We start from the raw sequence: 13,751 nt of genomic DNA on the forward strand, positions 1-13,751 counted from the left end.
TCTTTATTTTTCGTTTACTTGTGGGGTATTTAGCTCAGCGTTTATAAATTTTAAGACACTGGCGGTGTTCGAGGAACCGATGTTCCTAGGCGGACTTTTAATTTGATTTTCGCGCATGATAATTTAAACTTGATAATTTCAGTAAAAACAATAACTGTCATAGAAGTATTTGAAGTATTGTGAAAAGCCAAATTTATATTTCAATCAGAGCTGTATATGTGTACCTATCGATAGGCATAGCAATCATAATTGACAATTTCGAATTCGCGAAATCAACATAGTTATCAATTTTGTGTGAAGAAAGTATCTACCATAGATGTTAATTGAGTAAACTGCTGATTTACAGTTTTATTGCAATAAAATAAAAATAATAATAATAAAAAAAAAAAAAACAATACAACGCAGAAATATCAATGTTTGCATTCAAGTGAACGTCTATGCATTGTACATATATTTTTATGTACATATAATTAATAAGGTGCCCTGCAATTGATTTGTTGTTAGTCCGTCGGTCACTTAACACAAAAGACCATAAATTTACAATAAATATATGTCACAAGTCTAGAGAATTTACAATAAACCGATGAGTTGTTTGTTATGTACAAGATCAAATTGTATTCCCCAATATTTTAATCAAAATCAAATTGATAGCCGCGATCCACGAAACTCAAGCCACGTTCGGAGCTAACGGGAAAAGCATCCATAAACAAAATGTAGTCCTTGTACTCGGGTGAGCGTTTGAGATCCTGCAAAGAAATTGATTTCTGAATAAATGTGAATTACTATTTTAAAAAAGCACCCACCTTGACATCAACATAGTCCTCAAAGCCACAGAGCACGAAATATATATGCAGAGGTTGTGTGCGCGAATATCTATTATTTTGTTTGTTTGGTTCGCGCTTCTTCAGAATGTTGAGCGCTCGTTGTAGAAAATTGGGCGTCAGCTCTCGGCAATAGGACACATCCAGATGATGCAGCTTTGGACACATCTCAATGAATTTCAGCAGAACATCATCGCACAAATAGGTCCAATTGCGCAGGCACAGCAACTGTAGATTTTTCATGCAGGTGTAACGCTCCAAAAAGTCTACGGCATGGGTCCAGCTACAAATTGCCAGGCGCTGGAGCTTTTGATGTGACCAAATGGACAGATCCGTATCCCAGCCGGACTCCAAAGGCATGTAATAACCGTCAACGGCAAAACCTATAATATCCGGCGCTTTGCGCTCCATTATCTCATAGAATTCGTGCACTTCTCGTATCTTGTGGTCGTAGGTATCCACACTCGCCGACACCGGTATACAAAACTCAGTGTCGAGCAGCACAATCAACTGCTTGAGCGCCGGCAGCTTTAGCACCTCGGCGAGTACTGTCTTCAATGTGGCCAAATTGAGCTTCAAGATGGTGAGATTGTTGAGGTAGGCGACGCAATTGTTGAGCCGCAGTTTGCTTATAACATCGTACATTCGAATGTCCAGCACTTGCAAATTGGGCAATTGACTGCAGAAATAAAAAATAATAATAATTTGTATTGATATTTACGTATATCTCACTTCCACTTACCTGCAGACCTCGTCGAGGTATTCCTGCTGCAGTTCGTATGCCTTATGCTGGTCCTCGTACAAATGTAGCTCCTGCAGATGCCGAAAATTGGAGAGATAACGACCTTGTATTGGCGTTGTTAGACGCAGTCGCAACAGATTCGGCATCATTTTGGCCATTTTGCATATGCTACGATCTGATGGATAACAATCCACATCTTCCGGATCATAATAGAAACTGGTCACATTGGGCAGCAGGTAAATCTGCATTTCCTCTAGGTCTTTCAGCAAAGTGCACAAACAGCTCGACACCGTCATGTGGCGTATGAAGGGGCGCATTTGTTTTATGAAATAGCACAGATCATCATAATTTGGCAGTAATTCACGCCACTTCTCCATATCGAGCTGGTCGTAGATGTGCGAGCTTCGCCAGCGATTCAGACATACCCATTGAAAGCGCTGGCAAACTCTGGCGAAGGCTACCTCGCTGCGTAGATCTTGCAGACGTTCGAATATACATTCCAGACAATCATTGTTCAATTTAAATATATCCGGCATTTGTTCGCTTGTCGTTGCGGGGGGTGTGGTATGTGCAATTAACGGCTCATCGGCCATGACTGTAAATTTTGAATTTAGTACACTTTGGATATTATTGAAGTATTAACATATACCCTAAAAAGCTTTTCGCTTTAACAGCTTGCTATTTTGAATTATTGCGTTCTATTGTCTATACGTTCGAATTACAGTAAATCAAAGTTTATAAAAATTCGCTTCATAACAAACAAAATGAACAACAGCTGTTTTCAGGCAGTGTTGAAAAATAGAGATGTGAAGATTGATTCGGAGCGACTTTAATCGAACTGGTTTGTGAACTATGAACAAACAGAAATCAACGTCTCTATTATATGAATATAATTATAATATGTATACATATTTGCAAATTATTTACCAAATAAATTTTAGTTATATGCCATGCACATAGTAAATGAACTGCATTGTGAATTTTTCGAATCAAGGTAGCATACACACAAGTAGTTCAAAATGGTACTTTTCCCCGTACTATTCTTCTAGTGCTGTACAACTGTAAGTCCCATGGCAATATATTTATCGAGTGTGTAAAATTTATCGAAACAACACGTGTGTGTGCGTTGATAGAATTTATGTCTTTTTTGTGACTGCAACGAGTGAGTCGTTGCTTGATTTTTGCGAGAAATAAAGAGAAAAAGGGTTGTGAAAGAAAAAAATGGCTGAACTAATTAAAACAGCGGATGCTATTGTCAATGAGTACCTTAAGACTAAGGACAGAAACCTGGCAAAAGTGTTTGAGCAGAAAGTAAAAGCGGTAAGTTCTTCCGGCTTTTTATTTGTGTGTGCCTTTTATTTTTTTATTTTCATTTTCAATTAAATATGTGTTGTATTTGCGCGCAAGGCCTCGAGATTGGCAATTCAATTGATAAATATAAACCCCCAGTATTCTCCTGCATAGGCCGTATTTTAATAAGTTTTGGGAGCACGCCATGCCGAAAGCACGTGTTTCCCTAACCCAACATGTTTTGTTAATGAATTATCTTGTGCATTTATAGCAAGCTGTGGCCAAGAGTACACCCAGGCTGATAGATATCTTAGCTTTCTACCAAAGCAAAACACGAAAGATTCCACTTGCAGCAAAGCAAAACTCGGACAGTGACAGTGACAGCGATGTGAAAAAGCAAAATGAGAAGCCGATAGTGACTATCCCCACAAATGGGAAAAACGATGATTCTTCGTCGAGTGAAGATGATTCGGAAGATGAGGAGCCGAATGCAGAAGCTGTAAAGTCACCAGTAAAGGCATCTCCAGCGAAGAAGGCAGCTGAATCCTCCAGCGGGGACAGCTCCGATGAGGAACCAGCAAAGCAGCCAGCTAAGAAGCCAGCTGCGGCGGCTGTTGCAGTGAAGCCTTCGTATACTAGCAGTGATGATGAAGAAGAGAAGCCAACTAAGGCTGTCGGCGCTGCAAAAGGAAAAACCACTCCTACCGCCAAAAAAGCTGCGTCTTCAAGCAGCGATGACTCGTCCGATGAGGAGCCAGCTAAGACCGCAAAGCCAGCCGCAAAGCCAGCCCCAAAGCCAGCCGCAACGCCAGCTTCCAAAAAGGCAGCCGAATCCAGCAGCGATGATAGCTCAAGTGAGGAAGAACCTCCGAAAAAGGCACAAGCTGCAGCTAAGCCGGCAGCTAAAAAGGCTGATTCCAGTAGCGATGACAGCAGCGATTCAGAGGGGGAGCAAAAGAAAGAAGCTGCCAAGCCAGCGGCAAAGCCAACCCCTGCCAAGAAGGACGACAGCAGCGACGATTCCTCTGATGAGGAGGCACCGGCCAAGAAATCAGCACCCACTAAGGCAGCGCCGGCCCAAAAAGCTGCAGCTTCCTCTAGTTCTGATTCCTCATCCGAGGATGAGAAACCGGCCCAGAAAACAGCGGTGAAACCGCCCGGAACACCTGGTAAGAAGCCAGCAGCCAAGTCTGAATCTGAGGACTCGTCCGAGGACAGCAGCTCCGAGGATGAAAGCGCTGCAGTCAAACCAGCTGTCAAAAAGGGCGCTGCCCCAGCCAAGAAGGAAGAATCCTCATCTGAGGAAGATTCTGATGAGGAGGAGGAGGCCAAACCTGCAGCCAAGCCTACAGCTAAGCCAGCGGCTAAAAAGGATGACAGCTCTGACAGCTCCTCGTCCGATGAAGATGAGCCGCCAGCAAAGAAGAAACCTATGCCGGCCAAAAAGAAGGACAGCAGCGATAGCGACAGCGACAGCAGCGAAGAGTCTGGCGAAGTGAAGCCCAAGAAACAAGAACAAGCTGTGACCAATGGGGCCGCAGGCAAGAAACGCAAGTTCAGCGGCGGCGATGCAGACGAGGCAACACCTAACAAGAAATACAACAATTTCGTCAAGTCAGGTGAACATCAGGTGAGTTGGTCAAGGATTTAATATATAAATGAATTAGGCAGTCAATGAGCCGAGGGAATAGTTAAATAATAAATAATATTAGCTAAATAAATTAAATAGAAAATAAATAAATGGAAAATAAATAAATAAATGAATATAGATAAATAAATTAAAAAAAAAATAATAATGAAAATAGAAAATATAAAAATAAATAAAAACTAATATTATATAGTAATCGAGAAATATCAAACACAACTAAACCAATTATAGGAAGGTTTCATTGATAGTTATGTTGTATAGAATATTGACAATTTAAGTATTTAATTTAATCTGAATTTTTAGCTAAAATCAAGAAGAAGTCCATAATTGAAAATTTGTTAGAGTATGAGCAATTAATTAAAATCAGTCTATATATCTCAGAATGGGCTCGAAACACGACGGTGTTAAGTTTTTATTTGTTTAGTTTCTTTTTATTTATTTATTTCATTTTTTCTACACATGTACATGATATTCGATAGTAAAGGGGGGACAGTTTGAATGACGCAGGGCGATTTCGCTTATCGAATATTTATAAAAGCTTATAATTTGTCGTCCGCTTTAATAGGCACGTATAACTCAGTTTCATGGCATCTCTTAGAAATTTCTCTCCTATTTATATGCATGGTTAAAATCGAAACATCAGCAGCAGTTGTCCTTTTTATCAAACAGAATCCGCTTTCGAATTTCCACTTTTTTTTAATAAACTACTTTGACAAACATACAGCATCAGCAGCCGCAGCAGCAGCAGCAGAAGCATAATGGCTTCACCTCCACGCCCAACAATACAAAGAACAAGAACAATCCGTTTAACAACAGCAGCGGGGGCAAACGTCGCCCATCGCCTTTCCGGCGTGTCCGCACCGAAGAGGTGATCGTAGATTCGCGCGTGCAGGACATGTCCTTTGAGGCGAAGGTGAGTGCCACAAATGGATTTGAGTGTGGCGCGCTGTATGTGTGTGTGTTGCAGTGTGTGGGTATGGGTTGGGGACAGACAAACTAGACTTATGATAGGCATACGATTGGGGTTGTTCATGAAGCAGCGACAGAGGGGTTACTCACAAATTAGCTAAAGCGCCTTTCAAACTCAAATCTCAAATCATTTGTGGCATTCGCCGGCTCCTTTACTGAAAATATGTTTTTGTCATTTTCCAACCAGCTTGGCTAATTTGTGTTTAACCATTTTGTGTTGCTTTATTCTAGAATGACGGTGGCTTCAAGAAGTTCAATAATGGACAACGTGGACGTGGCGGCTCTGGTTTTGCCGGCCGTCCGGATCGTAGCAAGTGGGAGAGCAACAATCAAAATGGAGAGGAAGACGGAGAAGGCGGTGGTCATCGTAAGAGCTTTGGAGGCTTTGAGCGCAAGTCATTTGATGGACAGCGCGGTGGTAACCGTGGCGGTGGCTTCAATCGCAGCGGTGGAGGCGATCGCGGTGGTCGTGGCGGCTTCAAACGAGGCGGCGGCGGCGGCGATCGTGGTGGACGTGGTGGCTTCGGCCGTGGTGGTGGTGGCGGCTTCAACCGTGGCGGCGGCGGCGGTGGCGGCGATCGTGGTGGACGCGGTGGATTCGGTCGTGGTGGTGGGGGACGTGGCGGCGGTGGCGGCTTTGGCAACAAGTCCTTCGATTCGGGGACAAAACAAAATAAGAAAATAACCTTCGATAATTAACATAGTAATGTAGTTTAGTGATTAATGCCACCAACCGACACGAGGGAATCAAGCCCCAAATGAAATAACTTTATATAGATGGACCGATCAAGTGTGGAAAATTTTTCCACAATTCCGGGACAATTCAAGCAAAATCAGAGTATTTCTTTTTAATGAAATAGACACAAACACACATGCAAATACACACATACAGACAAGCACATGCCGAACATAATATATGTATATTGTATACAATATATTGTAATAAACATTTTTATGTAAAATACATATTTATATATGTATAAATAATTATAGAAAAACGCTGCCGGCTCTTGGGGGGAGCGCGCCAACAAGGATCTAAAATTCACACGTGGCAAATCCTTCAAGCACGAGAAGACCAAGAAGAAGCGCGGCAGCTATCGGGGCGGTCAGATTGACACGGGCGTTAATTCAATAAAATTCGACTAGTTTTATGTTACCACATAACATATATACATATATATATTTTAATACATTTATATATACATTATATAATATCTTAAACATTAGTCTGTAAAAAAAAACCAAACCAACCCATCAAACAGAACTTCAATTATAGTTATATCGTCAAGTTTTAAATATGTTTAGCTTTACTTTAATATTTGCACTTGACTATTGTTCTATGAACCTACGTTCAGTAAACCAATACGAAATGTGTTTCATATAATCCCCCCATTGAATTTGTAAAGCAAAATCATTGTTTTACTTTGTAAATTTGATAAAAAAAGAAAAAAATTTCCTTTGGTTTACTGAACGCATTCGTGCATAGAGAAACCACACACATTGAACTTAAATTAAAACTAAGTTAAAAGGTTTGATGCTTCGAAGCCTTTATTTGTAACAACTTAAGTCACACCAATTAATCAACACACAATTTAGTTTTTATGACCGACCAAGTGAGTTCTTTGTAATAAATGTATGAAACACACTATCTTTGAATATCTGCAAGCCAGCTGAAAAAACCCGTAAATAATGTAAAACCCATTAGCACATACAGATATGAGCAAATTTTCGATCTGGGTTCTTGTATGAATACGCGAACGGGATGCAACTCAGCCGTCTCCACTTGGTTGAAATCTTTATCTGTCGACATATATAAATCGAACTGTAATAGAAATGAAAAAAAAAAAAGAATAAATTTATCAGTTGAAAATTTGAGATTTTCTAGTTTGATTTACGCTTTCATTTATAAGTTTGAGATCTTCGTCATTTGTTTCCCGATTATCACTGCAATATATCATCTCGAATAAGTCGCGTAAATTCTCTGTCTGGGATCCGACAACTTTGCTGCGTACATGAGTCAAAGAACGTGGACTACGGGGACTACTGGGACCACGTGGAGGAGCCATATTACAAAATAATTATTATATATATAAAAAATGTAATATATGTTAAAAAAAAAAAAAGAAAAAATTATGAAGTTTCCTAAGGGGTGTACGATGTACGATAGTTGTAGTGATACTAAAGAAAATTCGGTTTAATCTAGCATGGCCGTAAATGAGCTTGATTAGAGTTGGCGTCGAGTTTTATGTCGATCAATTTAAAACTCGAGGTTTTCATATTACATCCTGCTTAAATGATATATCATTTAAAATTATTACCAATTGCTTTTATTAAAGTAATACTCACCCTAATGCTTTGCAATCAAAGAGAATCAATTTTTATTTCATATTTTTATTTAAGTGAATTTCAATTTTGAGTTTATATAACCTCGCTCCGTCTTTTCATATACTCATAATTTTCACATTCAGTATTTAAATGGTATTGTCAAATAGTTTGTGTGTATAGTGTACGCATACCATGATATACATATATATACAATAATTAGTATACATATCTATGTGTGTATGCATATGTATATATTGTATACTGTTAGCTTTAGTAACTACATTTAACTTTATTGCATTGCATTATTGACTGTGACAACAAAGCTGAGTAAAATCAATTGAGGCGAAATTATAGTTATAATTAATAAATAATCACAATCGGTTTTAAAACTTTACTTTATAATTTAAAACATAGTTTATAATTCGAGTTACATTATAGAAGTATGTTTGTGTACGGGTGAGATTTTATTATGGTAATCAGCATATCAATTTACAACATCTTTCGGCATTTGGTTGGTTGTTTGTTTGAGGCGATTAAAATACAGCAGAGATTCGATATAACATTTAACTACATACAAATGTAGCGGTTAACTAGGAAGGTGCGTATGTTAAAAATAGTTCAACAAAATACATATACATTCCCCTTTTCTTTTATATATGTATATACATATATATATTTATATAAATATATACATATATATGAGTTAGTGTTTTAAATGAGATTCCTGTCGTTTTCTAATTTGCTTCCGTCTTATCCCTTATTCGCACATGTAGGGATAGTTTATGTCGCGCAGCGGCACAAACGTCTCCTTGATAGATTGCGGGGACGTCCAGCGTAGTATATAATGTGGTCCGCCAGCTTTGTCATTGGTACCCGACATGCGGCCGCCGCCAAATGGCTGTTGACCCACCACGGAGCCAGTGGACTTGTCATTGATATAGAAATTGCCAGCAGCCATTTTGAATTCCTCCAAAGCACAGTTGATAAAGCTTCTGCAAAAGTAAAATTTGAGTTGTATTATTAATGAGGAATAGCTTGAATCGTTTAGCTTAGGTTTAGCACTTACTCATCCTGTCCGAAAACGGCGCCAGTGAGCGCAAACTGCGTTGTGGTGTGCACCAGCTTCATGGCCTCCATCAAATCAGAATTCTTATATACATAAATGGTGATAACGGGTCCAAAGATCTCCTCAGTCATAATCCGATCCTTGGGATCTTTGGTTTGTACTATTGTTGGATCGATAAAGTAACCCTTGCTATCACTATAATTGCCGCCAGCAAGGATCTCTAGATTCGAGCTCTTTTTGGCGTGCTCAATGTAGCCTGTAATGCGTTTAAATGCTTTGTCATCGATGACAGCCGATGTGAACGTGGCCATGTCCTGAACGTCACCGATTTTCAGTTGCTTTATCTCGCGCAAGAGTCCTTCCTTGATCTATTAAAATATTGAAAATAAGATATGATATCCAGCAATTGGAGATGATATATGATATGCTCACCTGCGGCCATAAGGACTCGGGCACATACATGCGCGAGCAGGCTGAACACTTTTGGCCACTGTACTCGAAGGCCGAGCGTATTGTGGATGTCACAACTGTCTCAATATCCGCCGACTCGTGCACAAAGTGGAAATTTTTGCCACCACATTCGCCAATGAGGCGCGGAAAATTAATATATTTGGGGAGATTGTCGCCCACCTGTTTCCATAGTCGTTGGAATGTACTGAAGTGGAAACAATTATGAAAATCGATAATACACGAAATAAAATAAATAAAAACCAAATTGAATTGAACTTACGGCACCGAGCCGGTGAAATTGATGCCCGACAAATGGGGTGAGGCGGTAATCGTGTCCCCGAACACGGGCCCATCAGCCGGCACAAAGTTGACAACCCCATCGGGCACGCCAGCCTCGCGCATTATGTTGAAAATGCGCCAATTGGACAGCAGGGCCGTGTCCGAAGGTTTCCACAGCACAGCGTTGCCCTACGGCAAAACAAAAATAGATTAGCCTGAGACATGAGACACGAAACGTCAAAACTATAATTTAAGTCTTTACCATCAATGCGGGCGTGTAGGCCAAATTGCCGCCAATGGCAGTAAAGTTGAACGGACTGACTGCGGCGATGAAGCCATCGATGCCGCGATAACGCAAAGAGTTCTTCGTGACCTTCAGGTTCTCGCTGATGGGCTCATACTTGACGCACTCCTTAAGGAAGTAGGCGTGAATGCTAGGGATTAAAAATGAATTCAAACTAATTGCTAATATAACATATACTCTACGTGCTTACCGTATAAAATCAATCAGCTCTGCTGCCGCATCGATTTCGGCTTGGATGACCGTCTTGGCCTGGCCCAACATGGTGGCCGCATTCAGCTCCTGGCGATATTTGCCCGCCATCAAGTCGGCGGCCCGTTCCCAAATGGCCAAGCGATCGGCCAACGGCACACGATCCCATTTGGTCTGTGTCTCCACAGCCGTTTTGATGGCCAGCTCTAACAGTTTCTTATCGGCATAGTAGAAGGCAGCCAGCTTGTGGGCGTGGTCGTGCGGCATCACCTGATACACCACCTTGTCCGTCTTGTACTCCTTGCCGCCAATAACAATGGGCACCTCAGTGCATGTTGCCGCCGTGGTCTTCAAAGCCTCCTTCAAAGCCGCGCGCTCCTGCGAGCCCTTCCTATAGGCCAATATGGGCTCATTGCTGATGCTGAAATCTTTCAGCTTTGGCTGCATGACCACGCTGCCAATTTCACGGACATGGCTGTGACGAAATTTGGGCAATTATAAGTATGTTGAGTAAGCTAATTGGTATTACTTTGGCGATTACCTTTTAACGGAGCTGGCAACCGGATTACGCATTAATCGCAACATCTCGAAGCTGGGAATGGTTCAGGTGAGTATGATGGGGGCCAATCTCGTTTTATGACTTGTTATGTAAATGTTCTTTTTTTTTTGTTTTTGTTTTTATTTTTTTGTCTAATTTCGTTGCCCTGTGAGATAACGAGAAAATAACGCATACAAACACAGTTTTTTATTAATGCCATTTATAGAACACAGCACATCGGTGTTTATCAGCAACCTTGGCCGTTCGTTCATTGGGGGTCTAGCATTAGCGGCAGCCGGCGAAACGTAACGTGAATTGATTTGATAAGCAGCCAAACGCGAGACACACCCTCTTCAAATGTTAACAGATAATAAGAACACAACAAAAAAAAATAAAATAAACTACAATTTTATGTATATTTACGATTACAGGTCTCGTGCCAAGCAAATGCCAACTGGGCAAGTGAGTTGTGTAAAATGTTCGAGAGTATCTATCGAAGCTCTTTTAATGCGCACAAACATAACCACACACACACACACACGAACACTCTCTCAAGCTCATACGATACATCACGCACACACACACACACACACACACCTCAAACGAAGCGGCAATTTTTTGACAAACATCAGCTGTTTTTCAGTTCTTCGGCTGTGGAAATTTCCGATTGCCAAAATTTGTGAACGAGAGGAGGGTTAGTGAAAGAAATGCGTCAATAGTTTTTGTTGTTGGCTCTTGGTCTAATATGCCGAGGATAAAACGAGCGTGTATGAAAAGAAAAGAGGTGGAGAGGGAGAGCAAGAGCGCGAGGCAGAGGCAGAGAGCTTATAAAAGTCACCCCGGTATTGTCTATTAAAATATGAAGCAGCACTTTTTAATACTTTCATATGCATGAGTATGTATGTGTGTATGTGCATAAGCTCTTAATATTTTGGAGGCTAATTGATTTTTACCAAGGAACTGGCGGCAACTCAAGTACATGCATATACTTACATACAAATATGCACATAGATATGTATGTATGTATGCATTTATGTATGTTAGTACTGTCACAATTGGTCACGAGTTTTTGAGGCCAAGTCAAACCTGCGCACAACTATAACGATACTCAGATGCAAGCTAGATATAATACATACAGTCACATACACACGCTCTCGCACACCCACACTCACACATGCGCGTTAATACTACAATAATTTAAATGCATTTGTTTTGTTGTATGTGGGTCCATTACGCAATGTTATGTTTTTGCACATTCACTTTTTTTTGCGACTGAATTCATAAATATTTTGCAATTAGATTTTATTTTTTTCTATTATTTTATTTATTATTTGTTTATTTTAGTTTGCAAATTTAGACAATCAATTATCGCTTACTTTGTGGGCTTTCGCGAACGTAATGAACAAAAGGCACGCGAAGTCTTTGTATTTGTTTGGCCTTTATTGGTCTACCTATGTATCCATCCGTTAGAACAGTGCGTATGTATGTATGTGCTTTTTAAATTTTAATATATTGCACAGCTGATATTTATCGATAGTTCAGTAATAACATTTTTGAGAGAATTCACTAAATGTTATTATAATTTATAGATATTCTAGCTGTGGGAACTTTAAAAATAGTTTTCCGGCAACATTAATTAATTAAATGAAATAAATAGAAAGCTACCGATAAATCGCCGCTTGCTCGAATAACGATAGTCGAGCATTGTGCAGCACTGACATTTGTTATCGGTTTCTTCTCTTGGCGGGAAAAAGTGGTTAGTTTAAATGGCTCAATGAATTTTTCATTGAAGAATATAGCGATGATTGGTTGATTATGATATAGATTAGTTTTGTTTCTTCTTTTTTATAAAAATCATGAATTTAATACTATAACACAATCCACTAAAGTACAATACTTATTCAATATGTACACATTGTGACTAATTATTAGCTTAAATATCTGTTCAGTGCTTATGTCTTAACCGTAAAAGCCACCTCCGCTCCCAACACTTGCGCTGGCGAATCCTCCACTGCTGCTTGCAAAAGCCGTGTCTATAATAAAAAACAAGTCCAAAACACTAATACATTTATAATACTGCATATGCTGATTCACTTAGATAAGCTATACATACTCGTGCCTGCATAAGGATAACCACCATAGTTATAGGTCGGATAGCCATAAGTTGGATAACCATATGCACCGCCTCCGCCTAGGGATCCACCTCCATAGCCGTAGCCAGGATATGTGTATCCATAGCCGGGATACGAATAGTACGGCGGATAGCCATATCCATATCCGTAGCCATTGCCAAACATGCCATAAGCCGAGCCAGCCGATGCGCTTCCCCCTATTCCATAGTACGGATATCCACTGTATTGAGAGCAAACCAGTTGGCACTGTAACAGCGCCGCTACCAAAGCCACGTATAGCCAAAAACTGCGACTGACGGTTATTTGTTGATGCGACATATTTGCTAAAATATTATTCGTGCTTAATCCCGCTGAAATTCTCGTGAATACTGTTTGCGAAAATTCACAGCGTTGGCTCTTTTATATATGGACCATGCCACTGGACTGTATAATAAACATAATTAAGAGTACAAAACGATTTTAAATGTCGTCTAATCGTTCACGATTACGCATCAATTGCTCATCATCATCGTTGTGGTTTTGCTTTGCATATTGTTTGTTCATTGGAGCATGGCTACCATTGCGTATGCGTAATTTTTACACATGTAAACACCTTCATTACATTTCCACGAGACTATTTTAATTTGGCAGACCAAGCAAGCAAACAAAGCTTAAAAAAAAAAACAATAATCAAAACAAAATTAAAAATGAATAACTGGAAATTTTTTAGAATAATGGTTGATGAATAAGAGATGCCCTGCTTTAAATATATGTAAATAGTAAATTAATAGTTTACTCTCGACATATTTATGAAATTGTTTAATAGAGTTATATATTTAGAAAGGAAAATATATGATATATATAATTCATATTGTATATTAAATATTTTATATTTTTAGTATATAACTATTTTACTTTTGTTTACCTATTAGCCTAAAATCAAACGACCCTATATACTGTGTTCTAAAGGGTGTTTTACTTGAAATAGGCATATCTGACGATATGAGTCAGAATTGTTT

General features: G+C 39.7%; 4 protein-coding genes across 7 annotated transcripts; 1 reads left to right on the top strand and 3 right to left on the bottom strand.

The window, feature by feature from the left end:
* Positions 1 to 410: 410 nt before the first annotated feature.
* On the bottom strand, positions 411 to 2,385 carry LOC6582874. Of its 2 annotated transcripts, XM_015162633.3 has the most exons (4): positions 2,213 to 2,385; positions 1,564 to 2,158; positions 804 to 1,500; positions 411 to 746 (listed from the first exon to the last, which is right to left on the bottom strand). In XM_015162633.3, the coding sequence occupies exons 2-4, from the start codon at positions 2,154 to 2,156 to the stop codon at positions 630 to 632; spliced, it is 1,407 nt and encodes a 468-aa protein (XP_015018119.1). In that variant the 5' UTR covers positions 2,157 to 2,158; positions 2,213 to 2,385; the 3' UTR covers positions 411 to 629. The 2 variants fall into 2 exon arrangements, with proteins under 2 accessions (XP_015018119.1, XP_002008557.1); XM_002008521.4 differs by having other exon boundaries at positions 1,564 to 2,385.
* Positions 2,386 to 2,660: 275 nt separating this feature from the next.
* LOC6582875 (nucleolar protein dao-5) lies at positions 2,661 to 7,115 on the top strand. Of its 3 annotated transcripts, none has more exons than XM_002008522.4 (4): positions 2,661 to 2,883; positions 3,125 to 4,483; positions 5,226 to 5,414; positions 5,702 to 7,115. In XM_002008522.4, the coding sequence occupies exons 1-4, from the start codon at positions 2,785 to 2,787 to the stop codon at positions 6,167 to 6,169; spliced, it is 2,115 nt and encodes a 704-aa protein (XP_002008558.1). In that variant the 5' UTR covers positions 2,661 to 2,784; the 3' UTR covers positions 6,170 to 7,115. The 3 variants fall into 3 exon arrangements, with proteins under 3 accessions (XP_002008558.1, XP_015018121.1, XP_015018120.1); XM_015162635.3 differs by having other exon boundaries at positions 2,663 to 2,883; positions 6,464 to 7,115; XM_015162634.3 differs by lacking the exon at positions 5,226 to 5,414 and having other exon boundaries at positions 2,664 to 2,883.
* Positions 7,001 to 12,087, bottom strand: LOC6582877 (delta-1-pyrroline-5-carboxylate dehydrogenase, mitochondrial). The gene is made up of 10 exons (XM_002008524.4): positions 11,998 to 12,087; positions 10,625 to 10,787; positions 10,085 to 10,558; positions 9,853 to 10,024; positions 9,592 to 9,779; positions 9,294 to 9,516; positions 8,862 to 9,229; positions 7,817 to 8,787; positions 7,366 to 7,755; positions 7,001 to 7,292 (listed from the first exon to the last, which is right to left on the bottom strand). Exons 2-8 carry the CDS (start codon positions 10,666 to 10,668, stop codon positions 8,553 to 8,555), a joined length of 1,704 nt encoding a protein of 567 aa, XP_002008560.1. The 5' UTR covers positions 10,669 to 10,787; positions 11,998 to 12,087; the 3' UTR covers positions 7,001 to 7,292; positions 7,366 to 7,755; positions 7,817 to 8,552.
* Positions 11,997 to 13,134, bottom strand: LOC6582878 (prisilkin-39). Its single transcript, XM_002008525.3, has 2 exons — positions 12,735 to 13,134; positions 11,997 to 12,654 (listed from the first exon to the last, which is right to left on the bottom strand). Exons 1-2 carry the CDS (start codon positions 13,069 to 13,071, stop codon positions 12,581 to 12,583), a joined length of 411 nt encoding a protein of 136 aa, XP_002008561.1. The 5' UTR covers positions 13,072 to 13,134; the 3' UTR covers positions 11,997 to 12,580.
* Between the last annotated feature and the right edge of the window lie 617 nt (positions 13,135 to 13,751).

This window comes from Drosophila mojavensis, unplaced genomic scaffold, assembly GCF_018153725.1.
Source record: "Drosophila mojavensis isolate 15081-1352.22 unplaced genomic scaffold, ASM1815372v1 contig_74, whole genome shotgun sequence".
Taxonomy (NCBI): Eukaryota; Metazoa; Arthropoda; class Insecta; order Diptera; family Drosophilidae; genus Drosophila; species Drosophila mojavensis.